The following is a 20,296-nucleotide window of genomic DNA, read 5'->3' on the forward strand; positions in this document are numbered from 1 at the left end:
AAGAAAGCACCTCACAGTATTCTACATGCACATCAAGTAGGGGTTTTAAAGTCCACGCCTGGTGTGTTGACATTCTGAAAGCAAAATAAGCACTTCTTTGTTTCTTTAACAACATACTTCACATATGTTTGTTTTGCCACTAAGTTAGAAGGTTACTGTTATGGGTGAGGTGTCCTGAAAACAAATGTAATACATTCCATTCTCAAGTGACTACACTATTTGCATGCTATATCATTTCATGATTGTTCTATTATAATGTCTTGCATCTAATATTTGTTCAGACACCACATACCTGTTATAAAATTGAATATACACATTTCTTTAAAAAGTTGGCCCTTCTTTGATTGTCGTTATGTTTAGAATAAGAATACTTCACAAATTACAACAATTCTACTCATTTGAAAGTAGTTTATAATAAAATAACTCTAGGATACATTTGTGCTGGTGAAATGGAACACCAAGTGAGACATTTAGCTCTCAATAGACCTTAACATGTACTCACATTTATTTTGCTACGTACAACATTATTAAAAACACAATGCACAAACAATTCAACTTTTCCGATACAGTCTCATGCACAAAACAATGCTATTTAAAAAACAACAGTATATTTTACTTACTTTTTCAAAATAAAGTCATTGGAGTTTGACAAAAGCTGTTGAACTGACACCTATTACATTACAAGCACCAACAGGTAAAGTCGAATCAAGTCAAATCAAGCAAACCGTGCCCTTTATCAAAACAGTTTAACAAAAAGCATAATTACAGTAAATAGTGCATAAGTATGCAACTTGGGATACATATCTTTAATGCTATTAACAAATTATATATACAGTTTTGCAATGTGGGTTTTGTCTGTGGATCACCCTTGTGTGTTTATCTATTTGATTCAAAGTTTGTGCTACTAATTCCAAAACACAATTGCAGAGCTAGTAATGGAGGTGTTAGGTGATAAGTGGACTACCGCAGTTATTTTAAATGGATCTAGAGAAATGTAAGATTAAATGTGTGCAAATAATGTGATTCTATGTGCCTAAAAACTGCATTCAGAATCAGTGGCTAATTATAGCAAAACAGTAAGTTTGACTGCTTCAAGATCAGTGCAGCTACTACTCTGCTATTCCAAATGACAAATAAATAATTCCTCTGCCAAAATTAGCTATTTACTACATTGATGTCTGTTTTATTGATAAAGTAGCATGCATTATAGTTGTACACAAAAAGATTCGTAAATTACCAGTTTTCTGATTTTTTTATTAATTTTCATTTTCTTTTATTCACATTTGTGATATTTTATTGAAATCTTTAATAGCTTGAATGTATATATTGATATCTGGATTTATACTAAAAATAAATATCTAAAAAACTAACAATAAAGTAAATTTTCTGTTATTTTACAGACTTAATTCCATTTTATTTCTTATACAAAATATTGTTTCAAACTGCTAAAATGTCAATAAAAGTCACTTTGTTAAACTGCAGCACTGAGTTTTCCCAAGACCAGAGTTTAAGTTCTGTAATGCAATTCATAACTATAAATTAATGGGGGAAAATGTCAATCAAGAAATTTGGAACCTGTTAGTTAACGGATATTTTTTACAGTGTATAATTTAATTGTTTATTTATTTAAAATCTGATGCTAATAGGAATTGAGAAACTTACAAAGTTTTGAACCTGTAATCTAATGTAAGCACAATCCTAATGACTAACAACAAGCCTAATATTTGGTTATATGTATCATTTTTACAATATATAAGTATAGGGTTAACAATCTGGATCACATAACTCACCCTTTAATTAAAAGGAGTCATAGATAACACATTAAACATAGTACACATTATGTTATCCAATCTAGCTAAACAAATCCCAGAAGGCTATCTTCAGGTGTTCTTGAGTTTATCATACAAGGTTTCAGTTATGTAATAAGTGCACTTCACTTCCTCCCTCTTTGACACATGTCAGTGCAGAAAAACAAGCTGTGTTTGTCCCGTGGTCAGACCCTGAATTTGAGGCTTTCCTCTCAAATCCTCAGCTCATGCTGGTGGTCTTTGTTCTGCCCCACTTGGTCAGAATAAGATGTTCCAGGCACATTCTTTATGCGGCTGGTGCCACAGGAGTACCAGCTCACACACAGACAGCGATTCACAGTGTTTTCCAAAGCCCTGGGGAAAGATGGACACAGTTCTTCTCAGATCTCATGCGTCTAGGAAAAATTCCAGCACTGTTAAATAAGAGCATCTTACCTTCAGGCTCCTACAAAGAAGCTCTTTTTGAAAAGAACATCATAAAAGGCACTCAGATAAAGTTGCAGGATCTTTTTTTGTGTTATATTTGGCAACAAATATATTGCACAACTTACCTTCACCAACCAATCAAAATGAACCGTTTAACAGGCCTATTGAGTAATTGACAATGAATGAAATAAGAATCTGGCTGCTGGAAATTTAGCTTTGTCATAAGAGAAATAAAAAGAATTTTAGCAAATATATAGCAAATAAATACAATTTTTGCGAATAGCAAATATATTCAAATGCAAAAACCTTATACAAATTTTTCACAATGAAATGTTTCTCAAATAGATGAGTACACTGAAAAAAAAAAAAAAGATTTCTGCAAAATTGGTGCAAACAATTTATACAACTAGAATTTAAACAAACAAATTCAAGACTTCACCCTTAGCTGATGATTGGTAATTTGGCATGCTGTAGGGTGAAAGGGGAGTTTGAGCTAAGGTAGATCTTGAGAACGCCCCTGCTTATAAATGACAAATTATGAATTACTATGGAAATATATTGCTAACTAGAGCTCGTCTGTAGTAGAGCAGTTGTTGGGCCATAAAAGTTAGGCCCGACGTTTTTAAAAGCCCAAACCTGTTTACAGTCAGACATTATTCAAATGTTCACATGCACACAGCTCTTTTGCCTTTCTACAAGAATGAGTCGTTTATATGTGTTTTAACATAATTTAGTCATAACAAACATATAGGCAACTTAGAAGTTGAAATAAAATAAGTCCTCTGTAACACTGTAGCATCTCACCACTCTAAATAGGCATAGGTACATACACTTAGCCTTTAAGTTGGCCAACACACCAATAAAAATAAGTCTTTCTTAACCAATTATTTAAAGTAAATTCTAAAGTATGATGGGTATTTGGCAATAATGAAATTAAAATGAAGGATCTGTGGGATTTGTTTCGCCACTTCTCTTCACAATCTCTTCTCTTCACAAAAAGAAAAATGCCAACATTAGCCTCTATACTCTGTCTACATTATGCATTTATGATTTAATAACAATTGAGCTATTATTTCAACTTTTACTCACCAAGATAAGGTGTTTTTGTGGAGGGACATTATTGAACCCACTGTACCTAGATTTAGAACACCCTTTCAATACTGCTGCTGCTGACAGGGATGCTTAGTAAAACTGATCTGGCTAGTTTTGCAAGTTTTGGGTACGATTCATCTTCCACCAGCCAAGAACATCCATGCTGGCCTGGTAAGGTCTTGAAGCAGCGACGTTCTTGTTGTGAGGCATTAGTGCTAACCACTGGGCCACCTTGCTGCCCTGTCTAAAAAGGATTGAGGAGTAGGAGTTTAAGAAGCGATTCTTCAAAATGAAGATACTGAGGTATGATCTAATGCTGGACCAGCCATGTTCTATCATAAGCATGTGCTCCTCTTGAAATTAGTTTATAATTAAACAAAATTTAAATTTCTTAATGTTCAACTTAATTTGTTTAAATTCAGCCCCAAATGTTCTTTACAACAACCTAATATAATTTTTTTTAGTAAATCCAAGGAATCATCTTTGAATAATTTTTTTTTTGTGTGTATATATATATATATATATATATATATATATATATATATATATATATATATATATATATATATATATATATATATATATATATATATATAATATATTATTGCAAACTTTTGGCCTCTACACTGTAAGAAAATAGGATCAAAAAGACTTGACAAGGGTTTTATGCTATTTTAAAGCACCACTTCACTTTTTTGCAAATATTGACTCATTTTACAAGTCAACTGTTGAGTTTTATTATTTTGAATCCATTCAGATAATCTCAGAGACTGACGGTAGCTGTTTTACCTCACCTTAGCTGAGCATAGCATAGCATAGCACAAATCATTCAATAACATTCGATCATTATCATTTCGTTAAAATTCTGTTCAATTCATTTTCTGTTTAAAGCTTGACACTTCTGTGGTTGCAATGTGTACTAAAACTGAAAAAAAATTTGTGATAAAAAACAAAATGGCTTATTACGGCATAGTACGTAATATAACAATAGAAAAGTCAAGCTTTGATAGGAAAATTATCAAAATTCTTTTTGAATTATTTTAGCAAAATGCCTATGGGCTAATCTATTTCAAGTATTTATGCTAAGTTAAAAGTGCACGACAAACCTGGAGATCAACTGAATTGTTTAAAAACAATAAAACTGAACTGTTTAACTTTACAGTAGTTGACATGCAAAAGAGAGCATATTTTTGCAAAATAAATAAATAAAAATAAAACATAAAAAATTGTTGAGTGTTCCTTTAACTTAGTTCATTAGAATCCAACCTCATTTTTAAGGTATATAAATTGTAACTTGATGTTTTAAGTTTAATCTATGTTATTGTAATGACTTGATAATTTATAATTTGGTTCAACTTAAAAAGTTAAGAAGTACCTTTTTTTTAAACAGTGTATTGTATATTCCTGCAAGCCACCCATGTAGCGTCATTGACCAACTTCTGCTGGCATATTGACCTCTTGCACCAGCCCTGGTATTAGTAAAGAGTTTAGGGTGGAGCTACTAACCCAGATGTGTTCGTGAGGCAACATCCTTTTATGGCCGTGTGAAAGTAACCAACACTGCTTTCCAAATCCTCTTTCTATAGGTGGAGTGTGGTAAACTTATCACATTCCCACACCCTTAGAAATCTTGTGTAAAAACAAGAGCACTGTGGCTTACCTCAAATAAACAGCATTGGGCCTTGTGGATTCAAAACACTGATATCATAAAAGACAGATGTGGATGCTGTTTGTTGTATATTGTGCTTGAGGACAAATTAACTTAATTAGCTCCAAAGAGTCACTGTTTACTCCTGCTGCAAAACAGCGAGAGCATTCAGAAGATTGTTTTTAAAGTATGGGCAGTCAATTTTAGATCACGAGAGTTGTGAACACAATTATTTGGCTCGAAGTAGCTGTAATAAAACACTCAAATTAATATAACAGAATTTAAAAAAAGATTCAATTTATGGGGAATTATGTACTTTCTGGCCTCAAGTGTAACTAAAGGTCACGACTCACAAGTCTGTACGTACACAAACACTAGTCAAGCAAAAACATGCTGTCGCATCACAAAGAACTAAAGTTGTGGTTTGTACAATGGAGATTTTGCACATATCTGTGGTTATGACTTACACACAAACCTAGTTGAATAATGGGTCATGTAATTTTACTCCTGCATTTCACCTCATGAAAAGATTAAATTACAGTTAAAAGTTGAAATCATGTCTGCACTTTGAAAAAACATCCCATAATGGTTAAGAATTAGGTCAGTAGGCATACTGTAATCTACACTAGGAAAACATTGTAGACTACATTTAGTCAAGTAGTTCAAAGTGGACAATATCAACATGCTTTATACACCTTTAAATGTGCATACACTTGATATCAAAATCTACAAAAACTCATCTTAATGCCACACTTTAAAAAAAAAATGACAACATTTTAAATGTTTAATCATATGTAAACTTTTTTTAAGTTATACCTATTAAACTTGATGTTTTAAGTGAGTTTAATTGATGTGATTGTAATGACTTAGGTTGATTTGATTTACCTTAAAAATTGAAGGCTGAATTTTTGAGATGTAAACAAGGCTTTATGATCAATTCATTTATTCAGGAATTTTTCTTTCAGCCTAGTCCATTTATTCATCAGGGGTCGCCACAGCAGAATGAACTAACAATTTATTCAGCATATGTTTTACACAGCGGATGCCCTTCTAGCCGCGACCCAGTACTGGGAAACACCCATACACTCTCACATTCACACACATACACTATAGCCAATTTAGTTTACTCCATTCATTTATAGCGCATGTATTTGGATTGTGGGGGAAACCGGAGCACCCGGAGAAAACCCACTCCAACGTGGGGAGAATATGCAGACACACAGAAATGCCTATACGGGTCCAGCCAGGACTATTGACCTTCTTGCTTTGAGGTGTCTGTTCTAACCACTGAGCCACCACGCTGCCCCTTTATTATCAATAAACTGTCAATAAGAAGATTCTATGGGACCATCCAAATCAAGTGTAATTGTAACTTCAAAATGTGTTTTTGTGTAAACACTAAAAGTTTTGTATAATGCTCTAATAATGGATTTTTGTAATGCATTATAATGAATAAATAATCCCTTATTACAACTTTATATTGTTGTATTAGAAAATAGTTAAAACGTGTATTCTTATAATGAGTATGTAAATGTTTATAAGTGGCTTTTTTTTGTGTGTTTTGTAAATTTACACTCATAAAAGGACTTTGGCTGTTGGTTTAAACTACATATTTAAAATCAGCTGGAACAACACAATTCGTGAGGGTTTTGTTCAACTAAATTGTATTATATTCAATCCACTTAGGTTTGCAAAACTATTCAATTAGCTTAATTTCCTTATGTTGTCTCAACACAAATCGATTGTGTGAGCGGTATTTTTTACAATGTACTCTTGCTTATCTTCAGTATAAGAGCAAAAATAGCAAGCAGCACATGAATGAAATAACAATTAAATGCACATATTCTTGTTTGATATTTTGCTTGATATTTTTTGTTAAAATGGGAATGACATTAAAATGTTTCTTTTTTTTTTGTAAATTTTAGAATTTATTGAATGGGATAGCCCCTTGGGATAAGCCATCTAATTTCCGTGGGGTTTTCCGATGAGACATATGTAAATACAACACATTAAAGCAAACAAACAACTAAACAAGTCAAGCAAACAAGAAGCTTCACCTTAACCACCACCAACAGTCTATAGCTTATTAGGCAAACAGAAATATATACACAAGAAAATAATCCATTAATAATCATTCAAATTGGAACCAAAATTAATAACATTTACAAAATGGTTCTAAAAAAGGAAGATAAATTAGTCCTAAGAAACTAAATGACTTAATTAATCTAAAAGAAGAAGGTAGAGTATTCCAGTCAAATGGACCTTCATATTGAAAGTACCTGCGGCCAATTTCTTTGGTAATCCTGGAACCAAAAATAATAATTCTGTTGCATATGTCGAAGATGAAATGTAGTAAATGGAATGAGAAACTGCTTTAAATAAGAAAGACTATTAAAATATATATAATAATTTAAAAAGAAACCGATACCAATGGTATTGTCTGTTAATTACACTACATTAAATTCATATAGGTATTCTATTTAGTAAAATAAAATCATTCATCAGTGCTCGACATCCAGTAATATACAAGCTAAGAAACAATTAGCCAATGTGAGAATTTTCCATATTAAAGTTTTATCATTTTATCATAAAATAAATGTGTATATTTTTAAAAGCAAAAATTTAGCTTTTGTCAATGTAAGCATCGAAAGACTGCTTAAAGCGTTGTAAAAATGTTGCGATTTTAAGAAAACATTGTCAAGATATTACATTTTGAAAACCATAAGGCATAAACCATAATGCATAACAAATATTTTTTACCACAAATTTTAATAGTCTTTAGCTCTTATATATGTTATATAGATTTGAATTCAGACTTCAGTTGCTGTGATGTAAAATATGCGCAATTTTAATCAATTGATTTTTTAAGTTGAACACCAGTCTGAGCATTTCATAAAAGTACTAAACACTTCAAGCTCATTATGATTCTGTCTATTTATACCTTTAACTTTCTTCTAGAGAATCGGGGAGAAAAAATCCTGAAGTAAACATCTGTCTCATTTGATTCTGTCTCTACAGGAAGCACCTGGGAGTGAGAGGGAGTCTGTTTGTATAAAGTGAGAATGAGGTAACAACGTTTGCTTGCCGGATCACACTCAATAATTTTCCACAACAGGGTATTAGATCTGAGGCTTAGGAAATAATGTCACGCCGCTGAAATATGGCACAAACAGCCTACCGTGAGCCTATATTTACACGAGAGGACAAACAAGTCCAATTCCCAGTTGCACTCGCATGCAAACCTGGCCGCATTTCACCAGGCCTTGACTTAGAAAAGCCTCCCAGCACACCAAACTGAAACAGATGTTTGAGAGTTGTGTAACAGCAGAGGTCTTGCAGCTGTTTGGGGAAGCAGAATAAATGCCAGATCATCAGTAAAGTCAGTCTGAACATTGTGCCATTGACCAGCGATGGTTACTTAGCTGCAAAGATTCCAGAATCTTAATACCTATTAATTGCATAATTTTATTTGTGTTATGAACAACCAATATATAAAAACAGTAAAAACAGTAAGTAAATAAAGTTTTCCCAAAATATATATAAAATATATATATATAGTTGAAGTCAGAATTATTAGCCCCCCTTTATTTATTTTTTTAATTTTTTTTCGCAAATGATGTTTAACAGAGCAAGGAAATTTTCACAGTATGTCAGATAATAGTTTTTATTTCGGCTATAGAATAAAAGCAGTTTTTAATTTTTTAATCACTATTTTAAGGACAAAATTATTAGCCCCTTTAAGCTAGATTTTTTCAATAGTCAGAACTAACCATCATTACACAATAACTCTCCTATAATTACCTTAACCTTAAAGTTAACCTAATTAACCTAGGTAAGCTTTTAAATGTCACTTTAAGCTGCACAGAAGTCTCTTAAAAATATCTTGTAAAATATTATTTACTGTCATCATGAGAAAGATAAAATAAATTAGTTATTAGAAATGAGTTATTAAACCTATTATGTTTAGAATTGTGTGGAAAAAATTTTTCTCTCTGTTAAACAAAAATTGGGGACAAAAATAAACTGGTGCTAATAATTCAGTGCTGACTTCATCTGTATATATATAAACCATTAACTTGATTAACACTCGATTTTACCATTATTTATATAGAATCACAATAAAAAAAATTAGAGAAAAATTCAATATTATGTTGCTAAAGTTTGTTCATTGACAGTCATGTTGTCTATTACAGTACATCATGACAGAGAAAAACATTATGAAATAATATATATTGGCCGCCAAAGGTTTTGGATTTAATAGGGTATATGCACACAGACGTTTTATTTCAGTCAACCAGTCTCATGGCTTCCGGTGAATTGATATCCTATACAAAATCGCTGCATTTAAAATCTGTTTTCTTTATCAGCGATCTTCAATGCCTGGCTAAGATATTATATAATTTTGGGTATTAGGCAAAACACGAAGCACTGCATTAGCTTAATATTCCATGCCACGTCTTTAAAATATGGAAATTAATTTTACCACAGTGTTTAAATTAAGTTTCTGCTGATAATGATGGCACCTTGAGTTTAAACAGTGTTTCAGATCTTGTTTTTTTACTTTAACAACCAAATGGATGCTTAAGTCTTTAACTGATTATGTTTAAATTCCATTACAGCATCAATGCTGTAAAACGAACCTTTTAAAATTGAAAATAGTCAAATAAACCTTTCACCAGAAGTTCATCATTGGTTGAAAAACACTAGATGTGCATATAGCCCATTGTTTGCATGGGAAAACAAGAACTAAATAAAAAAATAAAAACTATAATGTGTATAAAAACGAAAATACAGAAATGCAAATAGTTTTTCGATAAATGTGCCTGTTAAATACATAAAAAAAAGTTTGGAAACTGCCGTATGAAAAAAAGGCAGCGTGCCTTTACACCTTATAAATGTACAGTGCGGTTCAGCAGATTTTAGTTTGATGGAGCGTATCGATTATAATAGCAGCAATAAAGCGTTAATGAAACTCCAGGATCAGAGTACATTTGTATTCTGATATTTCCAGAAGTCATTTCCTTTTAAACCTCCACCCATCTGCAATAGCACCCAGTGGACATAACCAATAACCTTTCCAGTCTACATGATTACCGTTTGCCTTATAGGAACTTTAGTAGAAATACAGTGATCTGGATCTTACGTAAAAGTCTGTCTCGAGGGATCTCGGGCTTGAGTTTCACTAAATGTGGCTCTCCTAAAGAGAGAAAGACGAGAGTTTCACACGCCAGCTCTTATTTCACTCTACGTTAGGCCCTGAAGCCTTCTGGATTATTACAACACAGTAGCCATTGTAATCTCGGCTCTAGGTTTGTGTATGTATGTACCTGTGCTATATTAAGCTGTTTTTTATTGAATATATTAATATTAATATTGCTATATTAAGTTGTTTTTTATTGAAAGTTGTATAGGTTGAATGGAAAGTTCAAAAGATGTTGTCTATGTATTATAATCATGAGCGGAGTACAGTGCTCACTGAGGTCATTGACATTTACCTTTGTATGCTTGTCATTAGCAGAAAGAATTCGATTTGATTATTCACATAAAAAGATTTCATTGCATGTAGTAAAATGTGAGCAGCATGTGATGCTATTGCATGTTTGAATTGTAAAAGTCAATCATAAACTTGCATTCTTAGGGGATGACATTTGTCTAAATAATTGCGCTGTATAGCTATATCTTCCATGTGTGGACAATTTTACATTTGCCTCCAGTTTTACAGACAATGTTTAAGCCTACACTGTAAAAATGCTGGCTTCCACACGATTACTTCAAGATGTCTCAACAAAAATTGATTAAGGTAACTATAGTGTTTTTTTCTCACAAATTTAAGTACATTGAACTTAAAATAATTAAGTTTTTCCCAAAAAAAGCTTAATAATTGTGTTGATTGAACTCATTTTGAATACATAGTTTTAACAAGCACTAAGCATCATACCTTGAGTGAAGTCCCAAATTAAAATGTCAGTCTGAGTTATTTTAACTGTGAGAAAATTGCATACTTATGGCTAAAACCATAATAATAATAAAAATATGTTTTTGTTTGCACATTTGTAACCTACGACCACAAAACCTGTCATCGGAGTATTTTTATTTATATTATGATAATTTATAGATCTTCCTAAAGCCAAATATTAAGCTTTCCATTTATGTATGGTTTGTTAGAATAGGACAATCTGTAATTTGAGGGTATAAAAAAATCTAAATTTTGAAAAGATGCCTTAAAGTTGTCAAAATTAGCTTCTTAGAATTGCACATTTTTAAAAAAAATTAATTGGTTTTGATCTATTTACTTAATATTAACTAAGTATTAAACATTGACATTTACTTAATGATACTGCCATAAAAATAAAACAATAATTGAACTAATTCAATGTATTGTTGGCTAATATTACAAATATACTCATGCAACTTAAGACTTTAATGTTGTAATTGAACTATTACCTAATACCCGCTTAGTCTAAACTCTGTCTGTGATGTCAGGTAAGAGTTTTTATTTTTACACTGTGGATACTAGGGGTCCATGTACTGTACATGACTCCATTTTAACAAAAAAATTAAAACGTTTTATGTATTTTGACTGTTTAGCAGTTTGTGGGCCTGAAAATGCAAAGCTCTGCAAACGGTAGTCAAAGTTTTCCAAAAGAATTTTTTTGCTAATTTTGCCACTTTGTAGACAACAAAGGCAGTTTGTGAAAAGGTGATGTCAAGCTTGATTACAGGCAGAACATCTTAGGGTGCATAATGCATTGTTTATAGTTGTTTTGACAATGCAATCTAAGAAGTATTTTTAAAGACAAGTTTCTAGTTTAAGTAAATACTTGTCATCTTAATGATTCCGAAGCCTGTTATTGTATTATGATGCAATTTTGTTGACACTTGCAGGAATAAAGAATGTCTAAAAAGTGTACACTGTATCTTGTTCAACACTTAATAAGGTAGTGAAAAACAGTGCTGTTGTAGATGCTCATGTGGTTAAGCGTATCCAAACAGCCACTAAAGATAACATCTCCTTTGCCTACTGACCCAATACTGACCTAATTCCTAATCATTATGTCACATTGTGGAAGTCCACTAGACAGCCAGGATTTAAACTTTGCTAATAGAAATCATAAGTTCGTTTTAGTGAGGAGATGAAAAAGTATGTCTCGCCAGTCTTTATTTGTAACCCAAATACAGGGTTTGGTATAGTTTTGTGGCTATTAGAGAAGAAACAAGCTTCTGCTCCCTTATCATTGTCTCCTTGCACAAACATTTAAAGTGTGAGTTTTAAAAAAAGCCCATTCATAATTCTCACCCTGAAAGTGGTCAAAAGAGATTAATCAAATTGACAAAAACATATCTTATAGTTATACTTATAGGGAAAGTTCACCCACAAAAAGGCTTTACTCATTTACACAACTAAATTATTTACTTACACTTTGCTTATTTCAAACTTGGTTTATTGTCTTTCATATGTTAAACTCAAACGACATTTTGAAGAAAGCTTGAATCCTTTAACTATTGGCTTCAATACTCTCTTTAGTACCAAGTGTAAATAAAGTACTTCCAGGTAGTATTTAGTAAATAACTAACATCTCAATCTAATACTTTGTCACTGATGGAAAAAAGAAGAGTTGAGAATAGTACTTAGTGTAAACATCAGGTTTATTGCAATGTGCATTTTTGCATCCATAAATCGTTAGAAAAAAATACCATGGACACAACGAAGCAACAATACCCATGTTTAAAAAAAAAAAAAAAGACTGCGGTCAAAAAAAAGTCTCCCTGTGAAAAGTTACACATGGTCCTGTTGGCTTGTGAGTATTAGGCGAGTCTTTGGTAGTTAGAAAATACAAAGTTCAGTCAAAAAAAAACATGTGGCCGTCTTCAGACACCAACATGCCTGTTTGTTGGTTGGCAAAGAAGGTCAGCAGAACATTCGCAGCAACATTTTCCACCAATCCCTCACCTCAGTCCATTTTCGCTTTACATCGATTGCTAATTTACAGAACTATGCAAATGTATACAGATTTTCATTCCCAAATAAAGACAAAAATCATCATTCTTTTTACACACAGCCCATATAAACAAGTCGATTTTGTTCCGTTTAAAAAAAAAACACACACAAACAAGCAATAATCCCCATAAGCAGCCAGCCCCTTCTGCAGAGATACAAGCGATGCTATACAAATCATATGGCAGGAGTCGCCGCTGTGGACAAGTGCTCTGTTACAGGTCCGTCTCAAACGTCCTCATCTACAGGAGCTAAGATTGTCCACAGCACTAGGGATAAATGATGTGGAGGGCATGAACGTGAGTCCCGTCTAGCTTGTGCTCTTGTGAGACTGGGGGGGACGTTTCGCTTCCTTGGCTTGACTTGGAAAGGCCGAAGATTCGCTCTGGGCCAGCTCCATCAGGCAAACCCCTCTCCGTCTCTTCGTAAGAGGGACCAAGGGAAAGCAAGGCTGGGCCGCCTTCTAATGGAAGGGGCACGTCAGTCCCATTGTACAGTAACCTCGGACGTCTACATCACTCTCTCTTTTCCATGTTAGTCCCAAGAGATTGTCGGATTTTACAGAACTAGGCCACTGGTACTGGTCGTAATGCTTTCATTTCAGGTCAGGTTTCATCTGTACAGCCAGCTTCATCTTGAAGTTGCATATCTGGAGGTCTGTTTCAGGTTGAGAGCTGTGGCTCTGCCTGCCCCATGGCAGAGCCACTTATACAGCAGAGCCCGTGCTGCTGTATTGGTGGTCTCCATTTTCAGGGGACCCCAGCTCCTGAGGGTCCAGCGGAAGGCTGGAATCTGATGGCAGACGGGACTGAAATTTCTCCAGCTGCTCTGGGCTCGCCAGGTTCTTCAGCAGGCTGTTTTCGCGCTCCAGCTGGTTGTTCTTCTCTGCCAGCTCCTTGATCTGCTCCTTCAAGATCTCCACTTCCTCCCTGACTGCATACATTAGGTGATTCTTTACAAGATCCTACAAGAAGAAGAAAGAGGAGTTGAGTTTGCAAGATCACAACACAACAAACTCAGCCTGAATTAAGTACAATGCAGGTGATCTCCACATGTGGAAATAATGCATGAATTCAGTATGAGGCTGAGAACTTCAATTAAAACCACATATCCCCTCTTAGCCTACTGAAATAACTTGAATGCTATTTATTACTGTTTCTCATTTGGCTGTCAGGGTTGATTTATGAATTATAACTGTACATTGAGTACATCTATTTTATTATAGTAAGTAACAAAACCAATCTAAAAACAAATGCACCATTATTTTTAAAGTTTATGAAGGTACTTATTACTATTATGATGTTTGAATCTATTGTGAGCATGTTATAAATACAGCATGGCAGAGCAGTCCTATACACTGTTGCCTTACCTTATTGGGCTTTACAGTACTTAGTTGGTTTGAGTTCTCTTCATTCATTGGGTTTTACAGTGCTCAAATTGCTTCATTTACTCAAATAAATTAAGTTTAGAGTACCCAGGATTAGTTTTTGAACCTAAATGTTCCAATTGGTTTCCTCAAAAGGTTTGAGTTACCTTAACGTTTTGGGTTTTACAATGTAGTTAAGAAGAACTACAGCTGTCATAATCTAAAATTAAAATGTATTTTTTTTTTCAATTACATTTTCTAGCATTTTGGAATCTAGTTATGCTAGTTCTGCAAATGTGGCTTTGGTTTAATATAAATGTTTTATAGCAAGCATGAATTATACAGCTTATGACACAGTAATAATACATTAATAAAGGACAGTTTAAGATACCAAATATTATTTCAGTTAAGGATTTAAAATCACATTTACAATTAAATAGCAATGGTAAACAACACTAGCATAAACATTGGCCATTTTAAAGAAGGATAAATTGTTAAAGGTGTTACCTGGAATAGAATGGATATTTGATAACAAAAAAAAAATTGATATCAGACAAAACTATGTTAATTTTTTAACAGGGGCTATGGATTAAATGTTTAAATAAATTGCAAATAAGATTTATATAGAACATGATGTGCAATTATGGATGAGCTTTCTTTTGTAATTTTAGTAATACATTTATGAACAGGTACTAATAAGTGAACTAATGCAATTTTTTTTTCAAATGTTAACTAGGGAGATTAAATGGATTTGAACAAAGACTTTAATGGTGCATGCATGTTGACCTTTGACTTTTACTGCAGGTGGGCCAACAAAGCATATGCCATAAAGGTAAATGCAGCAGCTCTAGAGCGTGCCACAGCTCTGGTTACAACCTACACAGAAACCAGATACTTTCCACTGCATTTCTACAAACCCGACATCTTTCTAGAACATATCAGATGGTGGAATTAAAAAGAAAATGTATCCATCTTACCATTGCTTGTTCGATCTTGTTGTCGATTGCCACAACGCTCGCGCCAGAGGCACTGCAAAAGACAAAGAAACAAAAGTATCATTAGGGGAGTTCAGACACCGCAGTAGTAAACAAGCTCTCAGTGCGTGACAACTGTGTTGAACCGCAGCGAATGCCGCAAAACTAGTGCGAAAAACAATTCCTATCAAAAACATCCAATAATCCTGTATAATCGTCCTACCTGTTGTCTAGTTTAACCGATACTACATCCCCTCCGAGGAAGGACGAAAAGAAGGAGATGGAGAAATTGTGCAGCTGGTAGACTGCGAGCTCCATTGGATTTTTGAACATCTCCGTGCTCATATTGAGTACAAGACCCGTCTGGATGATACTTCTCGCCACGTTTGCGACTGGTATGGACACGACTTTAAGATCCTTGGTTGTTATGTTTCGTTGCTCTGTTGCGACGAGCACAGAGAAGCCGGGCGCTATGAGTGAACTAGGAGCGGTTTCAGAGAAACGCTGTCGGCAAGTGATGCTATTTCTGCCGCAGCGGGGCTTTTATACTCGGCGCGGTGACGTCGCGTGACGCATGAATACATTATTCAAATGAGGTTTGTGGCATAGATTTTCGCTTTGCCCTCTCACTGAACTCGCCTAAAGAACACACAGCATGCAGCAGCAGCGAGCCGCAGGACAAACCCCCAACACACATCAACAAAAACAAGGCACGCCATTAGCACGCGGCCTTTGCAAGTTGCAACATTTGTATTTTGATAACTGATACGTTTTGCCGAGTTATGACATGAAACAGATAACTGTGCAACTGCTAAACACACGGATGTTTTGTTTATTCTGGTAAGGTCAAAACCTCTAAGGAACAACGTGTTCTTGTTAACCCCAGTAATTTGTCACATAAGCAATTCAGCTGTCTATTAGAGTAAAATGATATATTTTACGTTTAATGAATGCCTCGGGGTCTTTGTAAATTCATTTTAATTGTATTTATCATTATAATTTTGCAGCTGACAAATCAGACGCAATTATAGTTGCATAGATAAAAAGTCTAAGCAGCTTTCTCACTGCACTTTTTTGTCAATATCTAACTGCAGCCTTTAGTGCCTCTAGTGGCCCACTTGTGTATAACAGACATAAACACATGCTGTTTGTGGGCTGGGATCAAAGTCACTGAGACTTGAAAACTTGGAAATTAGTCAGCAAGCTGCTGTTTGCACATTTTGCTCACTCAGAATGTAAACACACTTGCTCCGCTGTCCATCTGTTACTTTTTAGCTTTACAGCAAATAAGCTCATAACAAAATGCTTACCTGCAGTAATTTTGTTTTAAAATTGTTATTAGTCACTCATTTTAGAGTCTTATGATAATATTTTTAAACAATATATTTAGTTATTGCAACAGTTATGAAGACATAAAGGAAAAACAAAACAAAACAAAAGAGCCTCAAATTGTTACATGTTTTTTTTTTTTTTTTACATTTTATTTTATTTTATCTTTTCATTATTTTGTATCACTTTTGTATTTTTTCAGGCTATTTCTTATTATCAAGAAACCTTGATGCCATATAAGTTTTGTTATGTGGAATGCAAAACAAACAAACAAACAAAAAAAATCTTACGAACAAATTAAATGCAGACAGAATTATTATAACCATTATGTTAATAAAAAAATAGCTAAATGTTTTGGCTATCTGTTATTAATACTGCAACTGGCATTTTCAAAGAGGAGGCATTTTCTGAAATAGTGTAAAATACATTTATTGTTGTAACTAGGATTCTTATGTTATGATAACCTTGGATTAAAAATATCACGGTTTGACGGTATTGTAATCACTGCTCTAATATATATATATTTTTTAATTGTTTGGGTAAAAAACTAACTTTTTCCCCCCTTTGAACACAATATAGTTTATTTTGAGAAACATTTAAAGTATTTTGGAGCAGTAAACATGTCAGGTTAAACAATTCAAATGAATCATTGACTTCTGCTGTCTTCTTTAGTTTCAAAATCACTGATTACTTTACGATTTAAAATGGCATCTTTGGATATCTTTACTGCTGGAGATACTATTGTCCTAAAAAACTAAAACAAGGAAAAATCTAAAAAAAAAAAAAAAAAAATCTTACACATATACCTTAAGAGTGGTATTATAAAAAATGTTAGTGGTTGTAAAACCTTGACTTTTCCAAACCATGGTATACCTTAAAAATGGTTATCGTCCCATGCCTAGTTGTAGCATGTTTATATATGCGTTATATACAGTTAAATTGTGTGTCATATTACAGCCTGTCATCCAAATGTTCTGCCTGGAGCAAGATTGCGTCTAGATCCCAGTGGAGCCTTTTTAAAAGGTGATGGCTCAAAATTGATCCACCTAATGAGATTTCACAGAAAAGGCCAAATTAGTGACCATATTGCTGTCACTTTCCATTTCATGCAGAATTAGCAGTGCTGCCAGATCAGATTTCATTGGAGTGCTCCAGAAAGAGTTGCGGTCTTCTCCTCTGACGGATTGTGACCTCCTGGTGAGTAATAGTCAGGATAATTGGCAAGTGCTTGTACAGTTTGTACTTTTTGAAATGATAATCATACCTCAAACGAAAGGGGGAACTCTATGAAGTGCCCCTTAATTTGAAGCGTTATGAATATTGGTAATGAAGTGTCAACAAAATCTTACTGTTACATAAGGTGGTGTTCATGTTATAGTGACTGCTCTTGAAGTGACAGAACCAGGACAGCTAGACTCTCTAACAAAAAAAAAGCTGCATATATTACATTCCAGTGAAACTGGGATTGCCCAAAAATTTGCATCCTTCAAACTTGTTTGGTATATTATAAATGGGATCATCCCTATTGTTGTGATGCAGAGGGATGAACAAACAGATGCTTCATTCAGCCTCCACTCCTAAAAAAACACTGCACATCACAGTAAACACAGATGTGCCATGGTACACTATGTCTCCGTCTGTCACCATGGCCAGGGTGGAGATGTCCCAGACTTACTCCGATAAACAAAGCCTTTACACTACCATTACACAGCTTAAAAACAAGGTTGGAAACTCTCTCGGTGTACAGATTATATTTGGTATAGTAACACTGCCTGGTACAATTCTACTTGAACCCCTTATGCAATAAAATTTACTAAAATACACACACACACACATACACACAAACAAAATTGCGTTCTCAAGGCACACCTTAACTTATAGCATGTGCATGCACAAAGACACGCCAATAATTACTATGAAGGAATGTATGGAATGGCATATTTTCAGTCCGTCAAGTTTGGATTCTTCAAATATCTGCTGCTTATTAGGTCAAAAAATTAAATCTAGCTTATTCGGGAAGACGGCTTCCCCAGTTCTGAAGATTAAAACGTGTAAATAACAAAATCTACAATGTAAACACTTGGCTTTGTATGCTCCGAAATAAGAAAACAAGTTATGCAAGAGCCACAGAACCCATCTGTAATTACTTTCCATCATGATCCACAGCAGACGATGAAGCCGGTCACGCACTTCACTGACTGTAATGTAACGATTTTTTGCACCTTGTAAAGCCAGACCTGAACAATTCACCAGTTCGAGCGGTTAGACGAGACTAGCTTATGTGCACACCTCCGCAATTAATCCATCAGCTGTCAGTCATAATGATGCACTCACACGACTTCATATGTCATAGACTTACCGCCTGTCTCTCCGCTTAAACAGAATAGGTGAGTAGAGAGGTGACAAACTCATGGCGGCGGCAGTATATGAACGGTCAGTCTATGAGAGAGTAGACACAGCCAGAGATGCGACTTAACGACTGGATGCTGTGAAAATGTCCCATTCTCTCAGCTGGATGGGAGGGAGGTGGACAAACAGCAATATTGTTCTTTTTCCCCTCCTCTGTTCTCTGTGAGGAAGCTATAAGACGAATCTCTGGTTTGCACGTGGGACATTATTATTAGTGACTCTCATTGCAACATGCATTTTTGATATCGTTGATATAATTTTTAATCTAATTAATTGCACATGGTGATTAATTCATGAAATTAATTGTTTATTAAATTTGGTAGAAAAATTGCTCAAAATGAGTATTTAAATTTGGTTAAGTGCATAGGCAAAGTAGACTATGAATGGCATTAAATAGGCAGCTTTATGAATATGTGATTCATTTGATTTGGCAAATAATTATTTCTTTCTTTCTTTCTTTCTTTCTTTTTTTCTTTCTTTCTTTCTTTCTTTCTTTCTTTCTTTCTTTCTTTCTTTCTTTCTTTCTTGAACGCATTAGCATTTAGATAATTTAATATACAGAATGCTTACTGCATCTCCAAAACTGAGGGTATTTTTCCCCATTATTTAGAATTTTAGGGGAATAAGACTGCAGTTTATAGCCTCTATTATGCGTTGTTATTGTCCTGCATCATGTGACCTATCAGCTGTGTCATGATAAAGACACGATACTGGATGAGACGAGAAGTCTGGAGCTGTAAAGGTGCATTAACTGCAATAAATTATGCTATTTTATACATTATGTTTATATATTGAAGTCAAAATTATTAGCCCTTCTAATTTATTAGCCCCCTGTATTTTTTTGTCCTCAATTTCTGTTTAACAGAAAGACTTTTTTTAACACATTTCTAAACATAATAGTTATAATACTAACCGTAACTAATATCTAACTGATTTATTTTATCTTTGTCATAATGACAGCACAAAATATTTAACTTGATACTAGAATTAGGCTTCAAGTGCAACTATAAAGGCTTAACTACACTGTAAAAAATATTTGATTGTAATTTGATGGTCATTATTTTAAGCTTTTAAATTACAATTAAATTACAAAAAAATGCATGTAAAACAACAGACTTTAAATGACAGAAATTTCCTTAAATTTAAATTTCTATTAAATTTCTGTAACTTAACGTTGGTTATTTTACAGAAAATGTATGTAATTTAACGGCCGTTAACACCCCAGTTGCACTGTAAAAAATTATTCAA

At 33.9% G+C, this 20,296-nt stretch overlaps 1 protein-coding gene across 3 annotated transcripts in view; it reads right to left on the minus strand.

Moving 5' to 3' along the window:
* Window positions 1-483: 483 nt before the first annotated feature.
* The window catches only part of tsc22d3 (TSC22 domain family, member 3), a 66,041-nt gene continuing 46,228 nt past the window's right edge, over window positions 484-20,296 (minus strand). The window contains 3 exon segments of one of the 3 annotated variants that reach the window (NM_200569.3): window positions 12,604-13,934; window positions 15,314-15,365; window positions 15,534-15,829. In NM_200569.3, coding sequence (NP_956863.1) covers window positions 13,677-13,934; window positions 15,314-15,365; window positions 15,534-15,655 — 432 coding nt within the window. In that variant the 5' untranslated portion in view covers window positions 15,656-15,829 and the 3' untranslated portion in view covers window positions 12,604-13,676. 3 annotated transcript variants of the gene reach the window in all.

The sequence above is a fragment of the Danio rerio genome, chromosome 14 (assembly GCF_052040795.2).
Source record: "Danio rerio strain M-AB ecotype USA chromosome 14, GRCz13ab, whole genome shotgun sequence".
In the NCBI taxonomy this organism is placed as follows: Eukaryota; Metazoa; Chordata; class Actinopteri; order Cypriniformes; family Danionidae; genus Danio; species Danio rerio.